This window comes from Pagrus major, chromosome 22 (genome assembly GCF_040436345.1).
Source record: "Pagrus major chromosome 22, Pma_NU_1.0".
Classification (NCBI taxonomy): Eukaryota; Metazoa; Chordata; class Actinopteri; order Spariformes; family Sparidae; genus Pagrus; species Pagrus major.
Window position 1 is genome coordinate 19,370,162 of NC_133236.1, and position 23,020 is coordinate 19,393,181.

The 23,020-nt window shown below is 43.1% G+C and overlaps 1 protein-coding gene across 1 annotated transcript in view; it reads left to right on the forward strand.

The window, feature by feature from the left end:
- Window positions 1-23,020, forward strand: part of stxbp5a (syntaxin binding protein 5a (tomosyn)) — a 98,707-nt gene that overhangs the window by 42,047 nt on the left and 33,640 nt on the right. Inside the window, exons 3-7 of the mRNA XM_073493114.1 lie at window positions 486-567; window positions 2,781-2,881; window positions 11,984-12,118; window positions 21,033-21,096; window positions 22,288-22,371. Of these exons, the coding sequence (XP_073349215.1) occupies window positions 486-567; window positions 2,781-2,881; window positions 11,984-12,118; window positions 21,033-21,096; window positions 22,288-22,371 (466 nt within the window). The remainder of the gene's footprint in view (window positions 1-485; window positions 568-2,780; window positions 2,882-11,983; window positions 12,119-21,032; window positions 21,097-22,287; window positions 22,372-23,020) is intronic.

Genomic DNA, 23,020 nt, shown 5'->3' on the forward strand with positions numbered 1-23,020 from the left:
TTCTCTGCTGATTCATTTTCTATACATTTGAATATCTGACCCCCCACCCCTCCACTCCTTCCATTTTCTCCTCCTCAATCCCGTTACAGTTTTCGTCATTTTCTGCAGCACCACCCATATTCCCCTAATTGGCTCCTAGGTGCCTTCATTCGAAGATTTATAGGCATGTTTGGAGTCACAAAGGGTGAAGTCCTGCACATAGAAGATCTTTCCTCGTTGTAGGTGATGAATATGTTCAAGCTCTGTTGGTAGACCATAAAAATGTCACTGTGGATATTTCATTTTCCTTCCTAGTATAACCAGGTGACAGATGTCATGACCTTTGAATCAGGAGAAATTTGCGAGGAGCAAATGACCTTCAAACGCTGAGGCGCTGAGGTTCTGTGCTGCAGTACATTTGAACAAATACAAAAAAAGACGCCTTACGTGTATTCAGTGCATACTTTTGGTTCCGACTGTACGTTCCTTGACAGAGAACCTCTCAGGTTTGGTCGTCCAGGCGTGGAGTGTTACTGTCAGCACGAGAGTGGATCGGCCGTCATCCAGCTACAGTTTCTCATCAATGAGGTAGGTTAAAGAAAACATGAGTAAGCACAATGCTTTATTACCCCATTGAGGCATCTGTACTCAGCAGTACAACTAGGCCTGTCTTACAAAGCCACAGACAGGTAGCTACATGGGTAATAATGTCATTGGGAAAGAAATATTATTACCCTGCCCCAGTGTTTCACTTTAGTCTATAAAAAAGTCCACTGTGCTGTATGTCATTTAATTAATTTAAGACTTAGAGGCTGATTCATGAATGCTCATCCCTGGTAATCGCATTTCATGCCTTAAAATGTTCAAAAAGTAGTTCCTTCTGTGTGCCGTTGTAGGGGAGCGTTTATGGAAGATGGTGTTGGTAATGTAAAAATAACTTGCCACTGCTATCTGCTTATCTCCCTCCACTATTTCCATGTTTTATCGCAGTGATTTGTTATCTTCCTTATATGCTACTGTACCAAGAGTAGAATCAGTCATTATTACCATATTTTCCTGGTATCAGCACTTTCTGAATGCTCTGCACTAGGGTTGACCCCAGTGCTTTCGGAGCTGCAGTTGTTGATGTAATCTATGTCCAAATCCATATTCGAGGGAAGGAGACAATGCGTCGGCTGCACCGAAAAAAGGACAAAAGACTGTTCTGTTGGCGTTTAAATAGTCCCAAAACCTGCGAACATACAAGCCTGCGAGGGAGCATATATATAACTGCAAGTCATTGTGTTTGTGTTGTGTTGTGTTAGTGTATTTTATTATATTAAAATGTCAAAAAATTAGCTTTGATATCTAACAGTCCACAAGTTTACTCAAGGTAACCATGTATTTCATTTGGTCGCCCGTTGCTACTCTCGGGTCAGGGAAGTCTGTAAACGAGACTCAATGTAACTTGAATAAATCTAAAACATGTTTATTCAAGTAACACATGTGAGTATTTATTCTCCCAAAACAGTCGTTCATCACTGTACAATAGCTGTAAACTCACATTAGCGAACAACGGCACACATCGAGGGTGTGTGCATCTGTGTGTCTAAATTCAGCCTCACTAAATTCAGCACTCACCAGAGGTTCCTTCTCTTCTTTTCCCCTCTCATCCATGTAATGTCATTCATATAGTAAAGGACATTTCCCCTCCAGCTCCAGTTCGCTGTCAACATTACAGTATATAAACACCTGACAGTGGAGGTCTCCTCCGCGGATCACTGCTGCAGTCGGGTTGATAAACAGGAGTGAAGACAAATCCACTCTTTAATCCCAAAAGTTTGAAAGTAATCTCTGAGCTCTCCTCGCGTCGGTAAACGGCTCAGGATCAGTGCAGAATCTGATGTGACTGTAGGTGTTTAATCCTCCAGAAGGTCCGGCTCTGCACCTGACTCTCTCCTTCGAAGCTGAACCCGGCCCCGCCCCAAACCACACTCGGCAAACATCTTTTGTTTTGTTTTGATAATGAGACCTCTAGTGGCAGAAATTACATATTGTGCAGTTGAATAAAAAAGGAGAAGTTTTTGATCCGACACACTTGTCAGTCAGACGCTCTGCTGCACAAGAGTTATGTCAGATTTGTTACCAATCGGGTGGCAGTATTGAAAGTGTTGGTAGATTTTTATAAAGCCTATCAACCTCTGTCAAAGTAGAATGTATGAGAACTACTGTGCGTTGTATAACTTTTGCATTTACCCTTTTATAAAATCACAGATATGAATCAACCCACAACTCAGCCAACCCTTACGGGGCAATTGCTCAGCTCAAATAGGCACTTCTGTCTATATGTCATGTAAAGCGACCGCAGGCCACAGTGACAATTCTTTAGCATTTTGTCAAGTGTCGACTGACTCGCTGGAAACATGCAGTGAGTAATGACAGCACTTTCTGTTTCATATGGAGAAAACATTCATCTTGATTTACGTCATATTGATGAGAAACGCAGCATTTAATGCTCAGTCGTGTGTGTTTGCTGTGTGTGTGTGAGTGTGTGTGTGTGACTGTGACTCAGCAGCTCAAACAAACCCTCGGGGAGATGGAGACGATTTTTAGTGCCTCCTACACACATACGCACATACATGCATCTTATGAATCATCATGGTTACCTGGGAGAAAGGTGGCTGATTTAAAGAGTCCAGGGAACGCAGTCTGACTCAACCCATGTCATGGCTAACAGAGAGAATGTATCGACATGTTTATGGACATTTCCTGTGTGTTAATCTTTGAATATGAAATAAGAATGCCCCCCTCTGTTATGACAGGGAGCGCTGGTGAGTGCTCTGGCTGACGACAGTGTTCACCTGTGGAACCTGAGGCAGAAGAGACCCGCCATCCTCCACTCCCTCAAGTTCAACAGAGAGAGGTAAGAGGCGCACGCAAGACTGCAAATGATAAGAGATACCGTCTGTCACGATCGATGTGTCCATCTCGCCACCACTTTCCTCTCCCTTTCTCTGTTTCTCCTCCTAAATTAGGCCCTCACACTCGCTCTTGTGCGACACGAACTGTGTCCTTCCAAACAGGGGCAGTGACACATTTCGCCGCCCGTGTGAACTGTTAGTTTTCACTCACTGTCATGCTGTATGCAAACAGACGGCATTTCATTCGACAAATGTGTCCACGCGCCTGCAAAACTGTGCACAGGGCAAGGGAGGTGACAGAGAGGCTGATGCTCTCTCTCTCTCTCTCTCTCTCTCTCTCTTTAACTGAACGCTCATTATTTGGGTCACTTCCTCTGCCTTTGAGGCTTTCCCATCACTGGGGCACAGGTGTGAACCGACTCAAACACCTGAAGGTTTATACCAGCAGGTTGTTAAAACACACAGGGCAAACAGAACATAAACATAAACAGACGCAGGGAATTGCTACACCCACAGCGAAGCACACTTGTTCCACAAATGCACCCACTTTAGGATGGTGGATGGCGTGTGAAATGAAAACTTCTCAGATTTATTTGATAAACATGATGAGAAATGCTGTGGGATGAGGCTGAAATCCTAAGATATGAGGTCCTTCAGGAACCTGAGTGGTGAATTTGCATTTATAGTCTATTACCTATAAATTGTGTGTACTTAATATTGGTGCCAACCACTTTTAAAGCATACCATAACTTTTTAGATAACTCTCCTGGCAGTCTGGTGTTTCCATTAATTTTAGAGAACTATGGATATTAAGTGTTGAAGTGTCTCGCTGTCTTTGAGCTGGTGTGAAAACGAAGCCATGTGCGAGAATATAGAAAATGGAGGATGCGATTTATTGAGATACACTGAGATGCATCGAGAATCGTTGTGCATTTGAGTTGTTTACATGTCAGTCGTAATCAATTTGTGAGGCCAGTGATGATTCACACCTCTACTAGCAAATACATGGATGTACTTCATCCGCCATCATAAAACAATGTGGTTATGCAGTTAGCACCAGGGGCCCTTTTCCAAACCCTCCTTAGTGCTACATCAAGGACAATCCAATATCCAAGAGCTGACAAGAATGGCGAAGCAAATAAGCATTGCATTAGTTAAGGTATTGGAAAACCTGATTCAGAAGACAAATTATCAATCATGTGGAAAAGAGATTGTTCGGCAGCCGGTTAGTAAGTGTGAAATTTCAGACTGTCCTTGAATGCACCGACAGTGAGAATTCAAAGCTACTCCTGCTCGTAGCCTCAGTGTGACATGACACACAAACATAATTTTGCAATAAATAAATACATGTCCTGTAAACTGTATCGCTTGTATATTTTAATAGACAAAAATATGCAAAACAACCATAAAATCCTCTCCTTCCAAAATCAAATTGTTTCATTTGCCAATGTTGTCAAACTTCCGAGACACAAGACGGGCGGTGTGCAGAATCACCTCACCTCGAGGAAGTCGTCCACTGTCTCGTCCAATCATGCACGCAGTGATTACCCATCAGAGCCCATCATATCATTGGCAAATGGTCTGTCACCGTGAAAAGTGGTGAACGGGTTAAACGTCAGAGCCGATGATCTGAGATGGCGCTGATGTGTTGGACAGGTGGCCGGCAGCAGCTTTTAAGGCGCGTTGTGTTCTTGCGGAGGCGCTTGACCGCCTCTGACATTTTAGTAAGCACGGCCGTCCAACGCAATGACCTCGAGACGCGGCAACACCGAGGAGCGGAGAGTGACTGCATCTCAGGAGACGTGGAGATGGGAGAGGGGAGCTGCGAGGTCACTTAAGACATTTGGAACAGGGGAAAGTGAAGAAGAAGAGGGACGATATATTCCGCTCCTCATTCCCGGTTCTCATCCCATTAAAATTTCAAGAGGATGAATACCTTTTAGTCCTCATGCATACATAATAAGTGAATTTGGATGTAGAAAATGCAAATACAGTACTTGAGCCTCGTGAGTGACAGTCTTACTACAACCCTCAAAAAGTTGGGATGCTGTGTAAAACATTAATGAAACAGAATGTGATCGTTTTGTAATCCTTTTTGTCGTACACCCAATTGAGCAGTACAAAGACAAAGCGTTCGTGCATCGTTTGACGCTGGAAAATCATTATCCTGTCAGGTTGAGCGGCATCAACTCATGTGCACCAAGGCCCGCCTCTTTATGGGCTCACATACAAGATAATGGATGCGGTGTGAACTGATGCATGTCATGCATTGTCCTCTGTGTTGCCCTTTAGCCCTGCGACATACTGGCAGTCTGTCAAAGGTAATCTTGTTTCTTTTGGCACTGCATGCTGGGCTTCTCAGGGCCCCGAACAGGAGTTAGCAGTTTTTTTTTTTTTTTTTACTTGAACCACTTTTGTAGCATCAGGTTACTTTTTCCAAATGGCTATTAGAAGATCTTCTCGAGGTAAGAATGGCTGTCGAAGTGTAGCCGAGGCACAGTGTAGATGGTTTTTAAGAAAGCCACATTGCTAGATTGACTCGGACAGATCTGTAAAACCTATAAAAAATCGTACTCACCCACTGCCACTCCTTCCTATTTCCCACTTTTTGCCTTCGCTCTGTTGTTTTCTCCCTCTCTGACTTGTTGTTCAAAGCTTGACTTTAGCTTGTCAGGGTGTAGAGGACAAAGGGGCCAATTCCTACGTCAACAAAGGGACAGTCACCCAACCAGAACTGCCACTGCAGCCTCCTGACAGGGTGCAAGAGAATAAAAAGGAAACAACAGCCTGTCACTGGCCCAATGAAACCTTCATGTTTAAACTACCCTCAAGTACTCCTGTGTTATGTCGGTAAACACAGAGATTCACAACAGAAAGGTTTATTGGACTCATCTCTGTTAGTTGACGTGTTTCCCTGTTGGCGCTGCTATCACAAAGACAGCGTCAGCAACATGGCTGCTGCCGGCTACTGTCCAAAGCAAGTAACAACTGTGAGAATCCTGATTTGACCTAGAATTCCCAATCTCAGTGCTATGAAACAAATGTAAATATCAATAAGTAGGTAGGCTTTGTTGCTTGCTGATCTAGTAGAAAGAATGACGGTTTTGAGCTGTCTCATGTCCCAGTGGTGTGAGGAAACACGTATCAGCAGGGGAACAGACTTTGACACAACACCGGCACTCTCCATAGAGCGAATGCCCGTCCGTTCACTCAATGGTTCACTCTCCCTCTGCACTGAATAGCTTTCTCGCTGTGGGCCGGACGAGAAGCAATCTCACGTCTGCGCGTTAACCATGGAGCTACAGCCTTTACTGAATTAGCTTAGCTTAGCATAAAAGCTGCAAGCAGGGACAGACTTTATAATTAACATGTCATATCTCATTTGTGATGGTGCTTGTAGTCTTTTTGGACAGAGCCAAGCTAGCTGTTTCCTCCTGCTAAGCTAGGCTAATCACCTCCTGGCTACAGCTCCATGCAGACATGAGAGTAGTATTAATTTTCTCATGTAACTTCCGGCAAGAAAGTTATTAAGTGTATTCATTTTAAAATGTTGAATTGTTCACTTAATGGATCAGCATTCAGGGGGAGCACGGCTGTCTCACCGACGTCTGTCTTTATGCCTGCTGGCATCAAAAATGAAGGCTAACCATTATTTTTAAAAAAAAAAATAAAATAAAAAATGAGAGCCCATTCCAATACCCCAGACAGCTCCTTCCGCCTGCACCTTTCTTCCTTCTTCTCTCCTTCCTTCCCCTGATCAGAATCGGAGTTGATGGGTGAAAGCAGTGTTGCAGAAAGCCCTACAGCGTCAGCATCCATTCACATCAGATCACAGGCACTAGGAGAGAGGAGAGAAGGGAGGAGAGGAGGAGTTGAGACAGACTGGGCCTCAGCCAGAGAGCAGTGAGTCAGTCTGTGGGTTGGAGTGTGGGGACGGAGGGAGCGCAAAAGAAATCCTGCCGAGTCATTCTTGCGTAGGATGCTCTCGTCACCTCCTGGCCTCGCAGGAATGCACTGCAGATGTGGATGCTATCCTAAATGCAGGGTGATATGATGAGAGATAATAAGAAGGGGGAGCCAGGGTCACCACAAGTACATGCACACCACACACCAGTACACATACAACGCAAATGAGACCTGAACTCTCTACTTTTTTGCTTTAAGGGAAGATTTTTTTAGATGATTTCTTGTTATATTTTACTTTAGCTGCTTATGCTTCTGGAAGCTGATCAGAGTCACTTAATATTCAACATTAATACAGCCTGAATCTCAGGTTTTATCCCAGCAGGTGGCCCACCCCGTCTTGAAGTATTTTTAAAGAAGACGCTAAAACCTGAAAATATCTGCTTAGTAGTTGTCGACACCACACCTGCATTCATTAAATGACTTAAAATACTTGAAAAAAACTAAATAATTCAGCCGGGAAGAGCTTACTCAGAGATATTAGTCTGATTAAGGTTGTTGCTGGGCTGTTGATGCAGGATGATTCCCTGTCTTCTCTCTCTGACTTAACCTTCAAACTTAAAAAAAAAATAGTCTGAGGGTGAATTAATGCCTTGTTTTAATTATGAAAAAAGCACAAGCTTGCAGTGATTTTTGTAGGTGTTGTGTAAAGCTGAGAAAGAGTGCGAAAGTGCCAAAGAGATGTGCTGTAGAGACAATCTGTGTGTGTGTACGCAGTGTGTTATCAGATTAGATTCTGCTTAATTGAGACCCTGTGGGAAGATTGGGGTCTCTGGCCTCTCAGATTAGAAAACACTCCTCCCTCCAGCGTGGAGCTTTGCCAAATTGATACTGTATGTCACTGACTGCTATTTGATTTTCTTACTGCAGCAGGAATCTGTCATTTTCCCAACATCTAAGGGCTATTTAACACATAGCCAACTTTTTAAAAAAAAATTATCTTGTCAATTCCAAACAACGCCGAAAGGAATATCCATCCTCTCAACTACTCTAAACCTCTGCTGTGTTCTGATCCTTTTACACAAGAATGCTGGCCCGATAATCTAACTGAGGATTATCAGATGCAGCTTTATTAAAGGTGCAATATGTAGTTTTGGAGAAGAAATTTTAATCAGAAGAGAAAGATCTTTATTCACGTCACACCACTACAAATTCAAATGATCTGTCCCCTCAAGTGGCTGCCAGTTCGTCCACTAGCTTACCTTTGTTAACACTAGCTAACGTTGCTACAATGCTGAGTCTAGCTTGCCAGTGTTAGCTAACATTGCTAACGTTAATGTTGCTAACTAGCTACCTAAACAAACTAAATAAACAAACTGACCTTAAAGGACAACGCAGTTTCATACTGTTTTACTTTGTTTATATGTGGCGGACCCTGCCACTTTTCTAGCTTCCAACAGTGTTCTGGGGACCGTATTTTCCCCTAAGAACAGCTTTTTTATTCAGTTATGGAAAAGATAAATATTTCTGACTTTATATTACTACCTCATTAATATTATAAATATAATGTCTTCTCCAAAACTACATAGTGCCCCTTTAACTACATTATTATACAGTATGATAAAAATATTGTATTTAGAAACATGATCAGCCCTCATACTGTGTTCTGCCATTATTGTGCACACCAGCATTATATTTGTACATAAATCAGTGTTATATTATGTGTCCCGTTACTGTTTTGCTGCTGTGATGACACCTATTCCAGGGACCAAATTATATTTTTATACCACATTATTGTCTTGTCAGCCATGCAGCAGTTAATGGTCGCTGCTTTGCTCAAGGGCATTTTAATAAAGGTTATTCATAAAAAAGGGACGTGTCAGTAGATCAAGGTCGTTTGGATGAAAGTCTTCAATCTGGTGTCTTTCTAATGACAGGCAGGTACAGATTACTCCATTTGTAGCAGCGATCCTCTTTGATGGAAACACCACATAAAACCATGCATTACAAATGGTGATTTTCAAAAGTAACCCCCTCTCCCCCCAATTCATTTCCAGTGAACCATGCTCCAATACGTCTAGCCCACAGTGGAGTTAGCCTCAGAGTCGTGTGTGTGTGTGTGTGTGTGTGTGTGTGTGTGTGTGTGTGTGGCAGGCGTCTGTCATTTCTGAGGCAATGTGTTTGGCCCTGAGCCTGCAAGCTGGCAGCTGCCTTTGTGCGTCGTGACCACTCGAAGCTGGAGATTTCACCAGGAGACACGTGCGCGCACCGCAAGTGTGAACAGAGCGACACACACAATTAGTACAGTTGCACAAACAATCGGGTGCAGACACATACACAGAGAATTGGACACACACACACACACACACACACATGCACGCTTCTAAACTGCAAGCAAATTTGTATAATTATGCTCCTGACACTGCCTCTCAGTTGGCCCTCTCACGCTGGCTCTAGGAACACTTGATCAGTTCGCTGGTGTGCGTGCACACACAGATCTAACGTGTTTATATAGAATATACATTTACATATAGTACATGTGTAATTACATAAACACAAGCATGTGCAGGCACATGGATACAGAGACAAATAGTCCCCGGAGACAGGAGTTTGTAGGTTGGCAAACCAACACATCCCGTCCTCATACACGTAGATGAGGCACATCTGTTTGTGCAGATGGAAAAGGACATTAAATCCAGGAGACAGGCTGCCTACTGGATACAAGCACGCCACAAGTTGTCATGAAAAGTCATGTAGCTCTTAGTCATCTTGCCTGGTTAAGTGAGTCCGTACGAGTGCGTGTATGCCAATGATCAACTCTCCGTGTTAGTGATGCAGCTCATACTCTTACAACCCTGCCTCCTTAAGAAACGCTTTTATATCAAACAAATCTGTCACATTGTTTCATTCCAGCAGTGCTGGGATCAGCAACTAAAGCATTCATATTTCATGGTTATCGTAAAGCAGCTAAGCTCTTGGTTCAGGTTTGGGAAAGATTGTGCTTTTGTTACAGTATGAAAAAAATCATCACTGACTTGATTTTATTGGCCTTAAACACTCACAACAGTGGATCATGAATCCTGTGTCTTGTGCTTCCAACAGAAAAGATTTCAAAGAAAACTCATGTTGCTCTTTGTCAACCTGCCCGGACAGATGAGACTCGACTTAACATGTGCAACTCCGAATTTGATTTACGAAGGTCATATTCCTGCTGGATGTAAATGTAGGTTAGTGTGTGTAAGTGTTGTTTTGTGTGCCTCTGCACAGTTTGTACGGCGTGGATGAAATTTATGTCAAGTATCCCGATGCCGCTCCTCCAAAAAATGAATATATTCATGTTTGAGAGCAGAGCACTGGGGCAGAGAGGGGAGATGAGTGTGTGTGTGTGTGTGTGTGTGTGTGTGTGTGTGTGTGTGTGTGTGTAGTAGGAGCTGCTACTCCCAGTACCACCCTGGAGCAACAGTGTGAGATAGACTCACAGAGAGTAAGAGAGTGTGTGTCTGTGTGTGTGTGTGTGGGGGGGGGCTTTACAGGATTTCTGAGCATTATGACAAACGGGACACTCTTAGACACTGCAAGGACATTTTTACACAGATTTCTGTTTTGATATATGTTAACTGTATGTTTATCTATACAGTATAATTACATTTTTATGTTTAACCCATTCTCCGACAAAATACAGTTATATACCAACCTCAAACATTATACATTCACTGCTAACTTGGTGTTAGCAAGGTTAACGATGTTAGCGTTTGCTAGGTATCGTTAGCAAAGTGAGCTAACCCTTGCTTAGCTGTTGCTTTGAGGCCCCCCTCCTTCTGCTCTGATTGGTCAGTTCTCACAGGCCTGAGTCAGCCTGTTTACAGATCAGCTCTGACAGTGTTGCAACCACAGTCGTTCTGGGGGCGTGGCCGAGGGCGGTGACTGTATTGTTGTGACATCACAACCTTATGGAAGTCCTGACAGCTCATTTAAAGGCACAGTTTTCTAAATACGCATTTCTTCATGGATTAGTGATAATTTCACATTATTTAAATAGCATCTAGACCTACTTGATAGTAAACAAAAATGACAGGAAATCTCACTTTTTTTAATAACAGACCTTTAAAATGTGTCTTTGTTATGTTGATACTTTTCCTGCATGACATTTTTGCTTATTCACTGCATTTTTTTAGATACATTGTTGTAATATTATGTAGCCTGGAAAAAGTAATTGATGCTCTGGGAACTGGGTTATCATGATCTTTCCTGGAATACTGCATACTGAAGGGCCTGGTCTTATATTTAAAGTCAGTTTTATTAATTCATCTCCCCGACAAGATAGCGTTTAATGTAATTACAGGAAGAAAACTGACTTTGTTTTGTCTCAAAGTGATATTTTCTTGTCATACAATGTATATCTACTTAATCCGGCTTTGACAGCAGATTAAATTTAAAACTTAAACTTGAACATGAGCCAATCTGTCATTGACGAAGGGGAAACACTTCAGTGTGTCCTTCCTCCCTGGAGAAATGCGATAGTGGCGTCAAAAGATCCTGATACAACTTTATTTCCCGTCCTGCTTGGGCGGTGTGTCCAAGCTGATGAACCCTTGTCTCATAGATACAGGCCACTCACAGGTGTAGCTCAAACCACCGTGCGAAATCAAAAGGATCACTGGAGGAGCTGAACAACCTTGAAATATTAGCAAGCCGGATTACCAAGGTTGTACATTATTATTCGTCAGACGGATTGGAGGTTGAATCAGCGGCTGGATGAAAGAACAAAATGATGAAAAAGGGATGAGAAGATGAATGGATCGCCACAGTTAAGGAGCGAAGGGTTTATAACCTCTCATTAAACTTAAGTCTGATGGATGGATGAAAAGAGGAGATGAGGGGGGTGATGATGAAAACAGGGAAATTATGGGTGTCTCCCTGCCCTCGTGTATCCTGTAGGTCTGCAGAGAAGGCGCTGATTGAATGACTCAAAAATCTCTTTGCTTTGCCGCTCTCATCTCAACTGCTTCGACCTGATGGAGTGGTAAATAATCCTCAAAGAGTTTTGCATAATTTGTCTCGTTATAATAGGATGTCGAGTGATTTTTAGAGAAGCCTCTGTCTCGCCGCTTCTCCCTGCTTTGTCCATCCTTCCTCTTCCTCTTTCTCTGTCATCCTCGCTACCTTTTTTAAACTCATGCCTCTTCTCCTTCTCTTCACAGAATAACTTTCTGCCACCTGCCCTTCCAGAGTAAATGGTTGTACATCGGCACAGAACGAGGGAACATCCACATCGTCAACGTGGAGTCCTTTACGCTCTCAGGCTACGTCATCATGTGGAACAAAGCCATTGAACTGTGAGTGTTACTGCCCAGATGTCAACCTCTGATGCTGCCACCCACTCTTAATGCCCAGAGAGATTTTATTGAACAAAAAAAGGGTTCTTCAGGGGTTTTTGTCAGACTGAGTGTTGCTTTAAGAACCATTAATATCCAAAGTAACCCTTTTTGGAAGACAGGGGATTGTGCATTGAAGCATGGGTAATAAAAAATCCTCACCCACAAATATTCAAATGGTACTTTGTAATGTCCCGATTATCAGGCCCGACATTCGGCATTTTTCCAATAATCGGTATCAATGATTTTTCCATCAGATTGCCAATTAAATAAACTGATATGAAAATGTGCTACTATGGCTCTGATGCAGCGTCCTCGCACTCAATGTCCCGCCCACAACAATGTCTAATTGGTTACATGTCAGACATACATGTTTAGAATAATCTGAATAATCTGAATCCACTAGTAACTATGTGTTGCAAATGTCTTGGTTCCAAATATTAGTTATCGGTCTATTTGATTTCTAATAATCAGTTTCGGTATCGGCCCTGAAAAAGCCAATGCCGGTCCACCACTAGTTCTTGGTTCAACCCTTGATGTTGGGTTCAAGGTAGTTCCACCAGGAACCAAGAAGAGTTCTCCTACAAGGACAATCGGAAGAAGCCTATATGGTTCTAGACAGCACTTTTATTTCTAAGAGTGTGCTATATAGCTTTTGTGCCATATGGAGAGAGTTTACATCCGGAGGGAATCAATTATATGTGGATCAATTTTTGAACACTGCAGGAATCAAACTCATATCGCCAACACTGCAACACTAATCTCAGGGTCTATCAGGTCACCTTGCAGCACTTAAGTGAGGTGAGGGATGCTGGTGTTCTCAGCATTTAACCGTTCAAAAGGTTAGCGTAGTTTAATTTTAATGAGATAAGAAAGAATCATTAGTCGGTCTATCATTTCCAGACACAGTATCGGACTCCAGGTAGCGAGCGACCTGTCTCTTTGCTGTTTCAATGGATCTGTCTGCTTGACAGGCTCCATTTTGGTTCCCTGCTGTAGAGACTTAAATTATTCACTGGAGCGTTTTGCTTCACGCTTCCCCCCCCTCATCCCCTTCTGTGCACGAGTGTGTGTGCGGAGAAAGAGGGACGAGAGGAGGAGGTAGGGTGGAACAGGTGTCTGCCGAGATCAGTGTATGGTACACACAGACGACTCGTCTCGTCGACAGGGCTGCAGGGAAGAAAAGGCGAGAGTGAGTGGTGGGAGAGCGGGAGAGGAGGGTGGGAGCGAGGGAGAGTGTGTGACAGAGAGAAGACGGGAGCGGAATGGATGAGACAGGGCTTTTTGCCAGGGGAAAAGGACATGCAGAGAGGAAGAGTGATGGAGGAGAGGAATGGAGTGGTGGCAGAGGGCAGAGCAAGAAGATGGTCCAGGGGAAAGGAGTTGTGCAGATGAGCGAGGATAGAGAGGTAGATGGGAAAGGTTTCTAATTAAAGCAAAAAAAGGGCAGAAGAGGAAGGTAAGGAGTGATAATGAGGAGACAGAGGGTAGATGGGGATGATAAGATAGAGAGGTAGATACTGGTGTTCTTGACAAAGAGGACAAGCAATAACTTCCACTTTTCTTTGCTTAGCTCTGTTCTACTTTTTGTATAATTCACCTTTATGGTACCTTCCACTCCTCCTCACCTTGTTTCATCTAGATGCTTTTTTCCAGTGGCCATTGCATTATTTCAACATTTCACCTCTATTCCAAAGTCTATCCTGTGGCATTAAGAAGTGTTTTCTTTTACCCCCTTTCCACCAGATTAGCTCTGGTTCTTGGTACCTTGGTGTTTCCACCAATTTTGAGGGTAATCATTGTCATCAAGGATGCGTTATCATCAAGTGACCTGTAGAATATGACATTCCCACTTCGGTTCGTACTTCAAATAAAGGAAAGCCTGCTATCTTCTGGTTCTAGCCGGGAGCCAAGTTGTGGTTGATATGCTCAGAATGGATCAGATTTATTTGCACAAACCAGAATGGAACCAGTTCCAATTTGGTGTAAAGGCCCCCAATGAGGAGTTCAAAGTGTTATTGATAACATTCAGCCACTAAATGGGGCTTTCCATCTCCTGCCAATGGTAACATTGCCAACACTAGCTAGCTGATGTTAATGTTGCTAATGTGAGCAAACATTAACATTGCTAACACTAGTGCTAATGTTGCTTATGCTGGCTAGCTAACGTTAGGGCAGTACAGTATAACTAAAGAAAGATAAGGGGCTTTTTTTGTGGGTCATGTAGGCACCAGGTTTTGGAAAGCAGTCCACTGGTCTGGCATTGCACTCCAATAACACTGTTGGACTCATAACAGACAGTTTAAAAACCCTTTTCATTCTGAGCATTCCTCTTCTATTCCAAAACCTGCTGTCTAAATTACCCACAATGCAATTTAGCCACTGAGTGACATCACTGGAGGCAATTTATCATCAATTACATGCAGCTTCATTTGGAGCCACAAAAGGCTTTATACTACTTTTTCCACTTGTGCAGTAGTACTCTCCAAGACCTGTCAACACACCTTCATGTGTAAAATTTGGGGAGTTACCCTTGAAATTTAGAGTTGAGTTGTTATGTTAACCCTGCAAATGTCCAAAAATATTACAAATTATTCAGAAAATATAAAAGTATGTTTTAACTTGTCTATTTTCTGGTTTGATGACAAATCCCTTCAGAATACATCAACCTTAGCCTCCAGTGGGACGTTGCTAAAAGATAAATTAATCCTTTCCAAAACGCTGGAGTTTGTATTAAGATTAGAAAATAGAGTGTTATGCCACATACACATCAAACGAAAGGTCGCACAGCCCGTAAGTGTGGATTTTAAACAGCCTCAACATCCCCTTCTCCACATCACGAATTGCAGAAGCGATAAACATTACAGCAAATTCACTATTTCGCTTGTCCATTTCCATTTATATTAGCGATAATAGAATGACATGTACTTACAAATTGCAAGTGACACACATCTTATTATAGCTTGTAATATTCTTGAACCGTATCGAGCTGCATCTGCACCCCTCTCTCTCACGTTCCTACTTTCCTGGTATCTTACAGGCGTAAACATGTCCGCATCTGCTCTCATATCCATTTTCCTCATACCACCAACATAATAACTGTTCTCATCATCGTACATCATCTGACTTAACAATCTGTTGTAAAACAGCTTTTTTAAGCCACAAAACTTTCTGTTTCCATCCAAACAGCACAATTAGTTAGAGGAAATGAGGTTTCCTTATCTTTGGTTCAGGCCTTAATCACTCACACAGCCATTCTGTGGGATGCTACATCTTGAGGATGGCACCAGTGCCAGGAATCGATTCTCAAATTTGTCATAGATTCTCTGTTTGAGCGTATGAGTGTCTTTCTGTGGTTTGCTTTGATGCAGATCAGAGAGGATTGAGGTGTTTCTTTTGTCCTCTCTACTTGTGTGCCTCTGCCAGCTGTGCAGTTGGTAGGGGTGGAGTCCAGATACAAAAGCCTCTCTACCTCGCCCATTGTCCTCTGATGCTGTCATCAGACGAAGGGGGAAGTGGTGCTGTAAGGATTAGTTGAGTGGCAGAAAATGTATGGACAAACTGGTTATAATTGAGCAAAAGTGGCATACGATTTCAGTTTCTGCATGAAAGCTTACTCTGTTTTATAGCCATATGAACTGATTATCTGTAAAGCCTTGTTTCTAACCAAAGGACTCGGAACTTAGAGTCCTAGGAACAATTTTTCAAGGAACCAAAAGCTTCCTCCAGCCCGTTGTTGTCTGAACTTCCACCACAATCGAACTACCCGCAATAATTAGACAAATTAGTCTGCTAAACCTATGAAATAGCATGTTTTTACACATAATTTTTGCAGCACTTTGGACTTTGGAATATCAGAAAGGCTCAGAGCTGCAAACCTGCCCTCCAAAGTTCCTGTTCTTTTGGTAGTACTACGCTCCAAGCAGGGGCTTTTTCGGGGTTATGTTCGGTTCCTGGAACTTAATTTAGACTCTGCCTGCAGTGGAAATGCACAGAGTTCCTCCAAAGGTTCCTTATTCCCTGGAGAAAGCTCTGCGTAGAGTAGTGTTGGTATTTGACGACCTGGGAATGATCTTCAGAATCACTTTTAGAGTTTGCCTGCATTATATAGTGTTGCTTTAATCATCCAGCTTAATGCATTAATGCATGCACACTGGCTTTCCTCTCCTTTCTGTGAAGGTTGTTGTAGAAAAGAAAATACATTTAGAGCAAAAGCAAGAGGGGTTGCAGGCACTTGCAGGGAGGAGATTCATGCTGGAAGTTGGGGCTTTTATATCCCATGAAGCACAGGAAGGCAGTTCCAGATTAGGCTCCTCTGGCACCTTAAGGAAAGCATACTGTAGGTAAATACAGAGACCAGTGCACCACTCTAGGCAGGGGCCATCACGTCACCTACATACAGTGCTACTGAAAGCATCATTAAAGATTTTCTCTCCAGTCCTGCCTGCTACACCTCTGTTCTACTGAGATTGCCTTAATGAGGCTAGGATATGGTGTGTTCAGGGGTCATCAACCCTCAGGCCCTGCTATTTGGAGACGAGCTGTAGTAGCTGTGCCAGTGGCTGCAGGCCTGGCCTGGCCTGGCCCTGTGCTCTGTGTGTTTATGTGACTCACACCCCTGTTCCCAAGCTACTGTACTGGAAAGACTATCAGACAAACACATATCCTACAGTATATAACCAACATTACGACACTATAGTTCAGTCCGTGCTACAGGCATTAGGGACATCACCTGCAGGCCACATTTGAATCTGTGTTTGGTCACATGCATAATTTGTCTGCGTGTACTGCACTGTATATGCAAGAATGTTTATGTATTAGTACCTGGCAGCGTCCGCGTGTGTGTGTGCACGCGAATGATTTGATTCAGCTAGATGGTCACTGGGTACACAGAGCCGGGAGAAGTGGGACAAGGAGTGGTAAAATGTTAACAGCTTACTATGACACATAGTTCACGTGAACACGTTGGCCCGAGGGTTCTTCTGTTCTGTTCTCTTTATTTCTCCCACTCAGGACCCCGAAGCCACAATATTGTAAATACTTGTTTGAATTTTTCATGCCAGTACGTATGTTCCTCAGTACTGTGATTCTATGCATGTGTTAAGGTCCTTGGCTGGTACCACTGTGCAGCCTCTTCCAAACTATCTTTTTAAGGCCTGCAGAGTAGAATAAGCTTTTCTTAGGGGGACACTTCTTCCGACACTTATTGTAAGATCGAAATTACAAATGATGATTCAAATCTTTTATTTCAGCAGTACAACCATTTGTAGTCACTCACTATGTGGTGCACATCAGGAAGCAGCCATGTGGATTGTGGAATTCCATTGTATTCACGTCAAAATACCACTGCTGTTAAGGAAAATAGATACTTTTATTCTGCACCTTTCTGCAAGCTCTGGTGTACTATTTTTTCTTTTACTAATTGCTCGAGACAAACTAAACTTACAACAGCACTGCTCCTTTTCTTGCCAGGAGTTAGCTGAGGAGATCGATACCACTCTCATATCTTCCCAGCAATATGGAGCTACAGCCAGGACATGGTTAGCTTAGCTTAGCATTGAGGAAACTGAGGAGAACTGCTTAGCAGCAGCATTAAATCTCACTGATCAACATGCTGCTTCTTTTTTGTTTCATCCACACAAAAGTGTGAAAGCATTTTGCGAGTTTAACGGGCCATTATGCGATTATTTTTTGGGATTGTGGGTGAGTTGTTACAGAGCCAGGCTAGCTGTTTACGACTTTAATGCTTAGCTAATCAGCTGCTAGGTATAACTTTATATTTAATAGACAGACATGAGAGTACGCGTATTTCCCAAAATGTTTAACTATTCCTTAAAAGGTGCAATATCAGAATCATCCACCTGTCAAATTTATACTCAAGAAAATGGAGGCAGCATACCACCAGAGTTACCGCTAACTGCTGCCAACTGTAGCAGCTGTAGTGTTGTTAACGTCACTACCACAGGACCTTTGGACCAGGATGAGCTAGCTGGTTACCATACTAACTTCAGTAGCTATATTGCAACATAATAAATAGACATCATCATGTCAAAACTGTTACTATCCTTAATTTGTATTTATTTTTTGACTAAAATTCTCACATACCACCTTTAATCATACCATCTCACCTTTAAACTCCAACAGAGCTATCATATAATGGTCTTTCAGTAAGTTTTTAACCAGGAAGCAACACATGTATCATGTCAGAGGTGACAGTGATGCTATAAGTCAACAGCAAGAGGAGCTCTAATGCAAAAAGCTAAGCTCAATTTAAGGATTTCATATTTAAGCTTTGCTCATTCATGCACTGGAAACCTCTTCCTGTTCTCACTGAGGTCAGGAGGATCGGTACAACTGGTACATGTTTTTTTATGCTGGAACAACCATACATAGCAATCATGTAACGATGACAAACTAGCCTCATATAAGCTCCTATGCATTAACAATCACACACACACACACACACACACACTCACACACAGTCTACAGAGGTGACCTGAGGGCACATAGGGTATGGGCTTGCCGCTAACAGGCTGCTCGAAACCATGTTGCCACAGAGACACTGTCATGGTGACTGCGCCTGTGCTGCCTCTGAGTGTCACCCGTGGTTACACCAGATGTTCAGGCCTTCACTGGGCATGTGTGAGTCAGGGTACATGTGTGTCTGTGCAAGCTCAGAATAGGTATGCTGTGCTTTTCTTCATACATGCATATCATAAATCATGTCTTTTCTGAAAATCACATATTTTTGCTTATAATGTGTGTGTGTGTGTGTGTGGGTGTGTGTGTGCCTGCACTGAGGGGATGTCTTCAGATTCAGTGAGGTGTAACCCTTCCTGTTGTTTAAACGTCGTCCACAGCCACAGACAGTTGCTTTATGGCGTGTCGGGTCCTTGCGTTTGCGCTTGAACACATACTGTACGTACAGCAATGGTCCATTTTCCTTTATGGCCTGAAGGCATCACCGGGTGGGATGAATATCTGATACACAAAGAAGGATTGGGTGCAGTTAAGGTTTATAACAGATGACTGGTTGAACTGAAGGTGCCAAGGGGTGAAGATATTCAAGATTTTACGATGTACCGAACAAGCGTTATATTTGCCACGGGGCAATTAGTTGAACTCGAGTAGTCATACAGTATGAGTGTGTGTGTGTGTGACATTAAAGACCTTGAATCAGTCGCTGAAAGACAAGACGGTGATGCCTTAACTGCAAATGAAGCTGTGAGAATAACGGCATGCCCCTAGCCAAACATAGAAACACAGTAGTATGCATTGCACGCACACTAAAGCATCTATCTGTGTGAACATGCAGAAATCTATCAGACGCACACGTACACATACCACAACGTTCTCGTCCCCGAAGATCTGTTTTACTCTGTATGCAAAACGCGCAGTCATTAGCAGCACACAGGCGGGATTGTGGTTACAGGAGCGTGGTGAAGTAGTTAAGCAGGCGTTGTTTGTGTGGGAGGGTTTGTGTGTTTGTGGCAGAGTACGGCTGATTTTTGGGAGCCTGTCTGCGCACTGCCCATCCTGCCTCTGTTGCCATGGTGATTCCTTTATCTCCAAACCTGAACATGCATTTGTGGACTTTGTGAATGTGTTCACGTCAGATTTATTTACCGTGTAACAACAGGTTTTCCCAACAACAACCCATTTGTTACGGAGTCTCACGGGGGGGGGGGGGGGAGAACGCGGAGAACAGTGCGCATTAAAATCCTTAAACAAGAGGAAATAAACCACGCGGGACTGCGGGGCGAAGCTTTTATGCGTACAAGTTGCATTTTTTGTAATTCGGCAAGAGGGTAATTGTTTGTTATGGATGAGGCGGGTGTTAAAATGTGTCTTAATTGTGCCGACATGCAAATGTGTGTGTGTGCTGCTGTGGACGGCTGTTAGCTGAGAGCCAGGCAGTGAAGGGGGATTAGATAAATCAACAGCTCCAGCTGCAGCAGAGCTTAGGTAATAAGGCTCCAGCACAAACAGGCTAAATATAGAGACAACTGACTGACTGCCTGCCTGCCCACTAACTGTTACCTTCTAATACACACACATGCACACACTTCCACACACACATTGCTGTAGATGCTTCCTCTCTTTGACCCGTTACTTATATTCATGCAGACATGCTGGGCTGCACTTCAATCCAAAACATGTATTTTGATTGGAATATGCTTTTATATGCTTTTTGTTATCATCAGCATGTCCTGAACTTTACTGTCAGACCTCTAGAATAAATTAAAACTCTACACTGCCGAGCCCAAACAAGGTCTTTCCCTTGCCTCCTCCTGCATTACTTACAATCGGTTCCTCTTCGTCTCCTTGTCAGTCGTGCCCGCCCTTGCTCCCTGCTATCGGGGGTTATGTTTCGGGCTCTAACACTCACTCTTTTTCGGCTGTGACCTTCCCTGGCGCTCCTCAGCCCACATCATCACTGCAAGGCAGGGCAGGTTAGGTAAATTCTGCAGCCACGTGGCTGGCACACTGAGGGGACATTTGACATAAGGCTGTCTGGAGGGTAAAGCGCAGACAGGAGGGGGAGTGGAGGGGGGGCCAGCCGAGCATTTTGCGCCGTCTCCTCAGCTGACATGCAAAACGGACACGCACACGTGCACGCACGCACATACACGTAGCCAGTGGGGACTGCCCGGCCTGACAGAGCCATCCATCACAACCTTAAGTGAGCTTATGTCTTTGAACAGCCTTTTAGAGCCTTGGAGTGATTGGCAGCTCTGTCCTCCCTGGCGGACCTCTTCCACAGGTTCAAAGACACTGGCTAACCCTCTCCATATATCACTATAACCTCTACATGTATGGCATTGTCTTGATGGCTGAGTACTATGTGTGTCTCTCTCTTTGTCTCTCCCATAAGGTCCTCCAAGGCTCACCCCGGACCAGTTGTCCACATAAGTGACAACCCCATGGATGAGGGAAAGGTAAAGGATGGCATCTTTTTCTCCACGCACGCATGCAAGAACACGCAAAGTTAGGTATTTGATGTTGCACTGAGAATAGATAGAGGCCTAGTCCACATGTACGGTGCAGGGGCATTTTAGAAAATGGGGTTTTAAAACAAAAACAATCTCTGTCCAGACGAGTGTTTTCGCACTGCTTTAGAAATAATCTCCGTCCGTACGTAAAACACCTGAAAACACATATCACATGGCCAATCGTGTGTAAACAGGAAGTTTTGATATAGTTATATTGAAAAGAGGGCACTTGACTCAGTTTGCATTACAGTTTTTGGGCCACGGTAACGGTACGGTTTCGATATCTTAATATAAAACTACTCACACTAGCAAAGGCAATATTGCATGTAAAAATAATTAAAAGCAGATATAGTCAAACCACAAACCTTATTATAAAAATTTAACACTTATCTTAATTGCCTTCCATAAAAAACTTATGCAGTATCCAATCAAGTTAAACAGCAAACATTATTGTAGTATTGTATTGTACTGTGTTGTATTGTATTGTTTGCCTTTGTGTATTGAACCTAACAGGGCGTATTGAACGGTTCGATAAAATATTGAATATTGTTGCATCCCTAGTATCTGCTGTATCACTCACAACTGCTTGTAGACTGAGTAAAGGCCTTGACTTGGAGAGAATGGTTTACATAATTTTTGTCATGTCAATAAGATAACTAAGTCGACTGTTTGCTGCGCACAGAGCTGACCACAAACAGACAAGAAGCCGTGTGTTGCAGACAGCGTCGTATTTGAAAATATTGAATTTAAATGTAATGTTTTCCACTGTCGCAGCTCACATAATGTCGAGTTCTGTGGAATCATTTCCATTGCACAGTTAAAACAGGGCTCATTATGTCCGTTTTTTTTTAAGTACTGCGACTAGGTGTTGTTGCTATAAATATGTCTTCAGAATTGGAAAAAAAAATCCTGCAATTTATGTTCTAAAAAAAACCCTTTCTGCACGTTCTGCTCTCATCTCTCCTGAACCAGGGAGGGCAGGTTTCTTTCCCAGCCCCTGTAGCCTGCTTACACCTGACTTCCTTTCATGCTGCGTGTGAATGTCAAATGTATTACTTCTTTTTCCACCCATCATGGGGTCTATTCTATCATCTCTCCTGCCTATCTCACTGACTGCCTGTCGCTCTTTCTCTCCAGCTTATAATTGGATTTGAGTCTGGGATCGTGGTCCTGTGGGATCTGAAATCAAAGAAGGCCGACTATCGCTACACTTACGATGAGGTAGGCAAATCTCCCCTATTGCCTTTCTTCTCGAGCAGCTTCAGTCTTCTCACTTCTGATCGACAGAGTATCTCTCTAATACAGGAGCCGGGAAATTAATTACCAATTCATGAAGTGAAACTGAATACAGCTGTGCATGTGTGTGTGAGTTTATACTAGAATTTAGAGTTTATTAGAGGATTGTGAGTAGAGAATGTGTACATACATCACAGTGTTGATGTGCTGATGATGGTTCAGAAATTATTTGTCTCACACCATTCACCACCATACGCCTCTTTTCTGAACTAAGGTCCCATGGGGCATGCCGGGTGGGATGGGGCTTCACCTCTATATAGGACTTCCTACTTCCTGTTTTATCTCAGTAGGACAGTCAGGGACAGGTCTGTCTTTGTGGGAAATAGCAGCTCTGCCGTTTAACGAAGATGAAGCTGAAGTTTGGTTTGCCCGAGGACAAGAGAGAACAGTTTAAAATAACCATCATGAATAAATGGCAAATTTCAAAAATTCATCAAGACACTCATCAAGGTGATTCCTTTGAAAAAAGATAAGACATTTTGGCAAATACCTGTTTTTGCTTCCTTGATGAGACCTAGATGAGAAGATTGACAGGAAACAGGTAGATCGGCTCTGGGAACAAATTCTACCCACC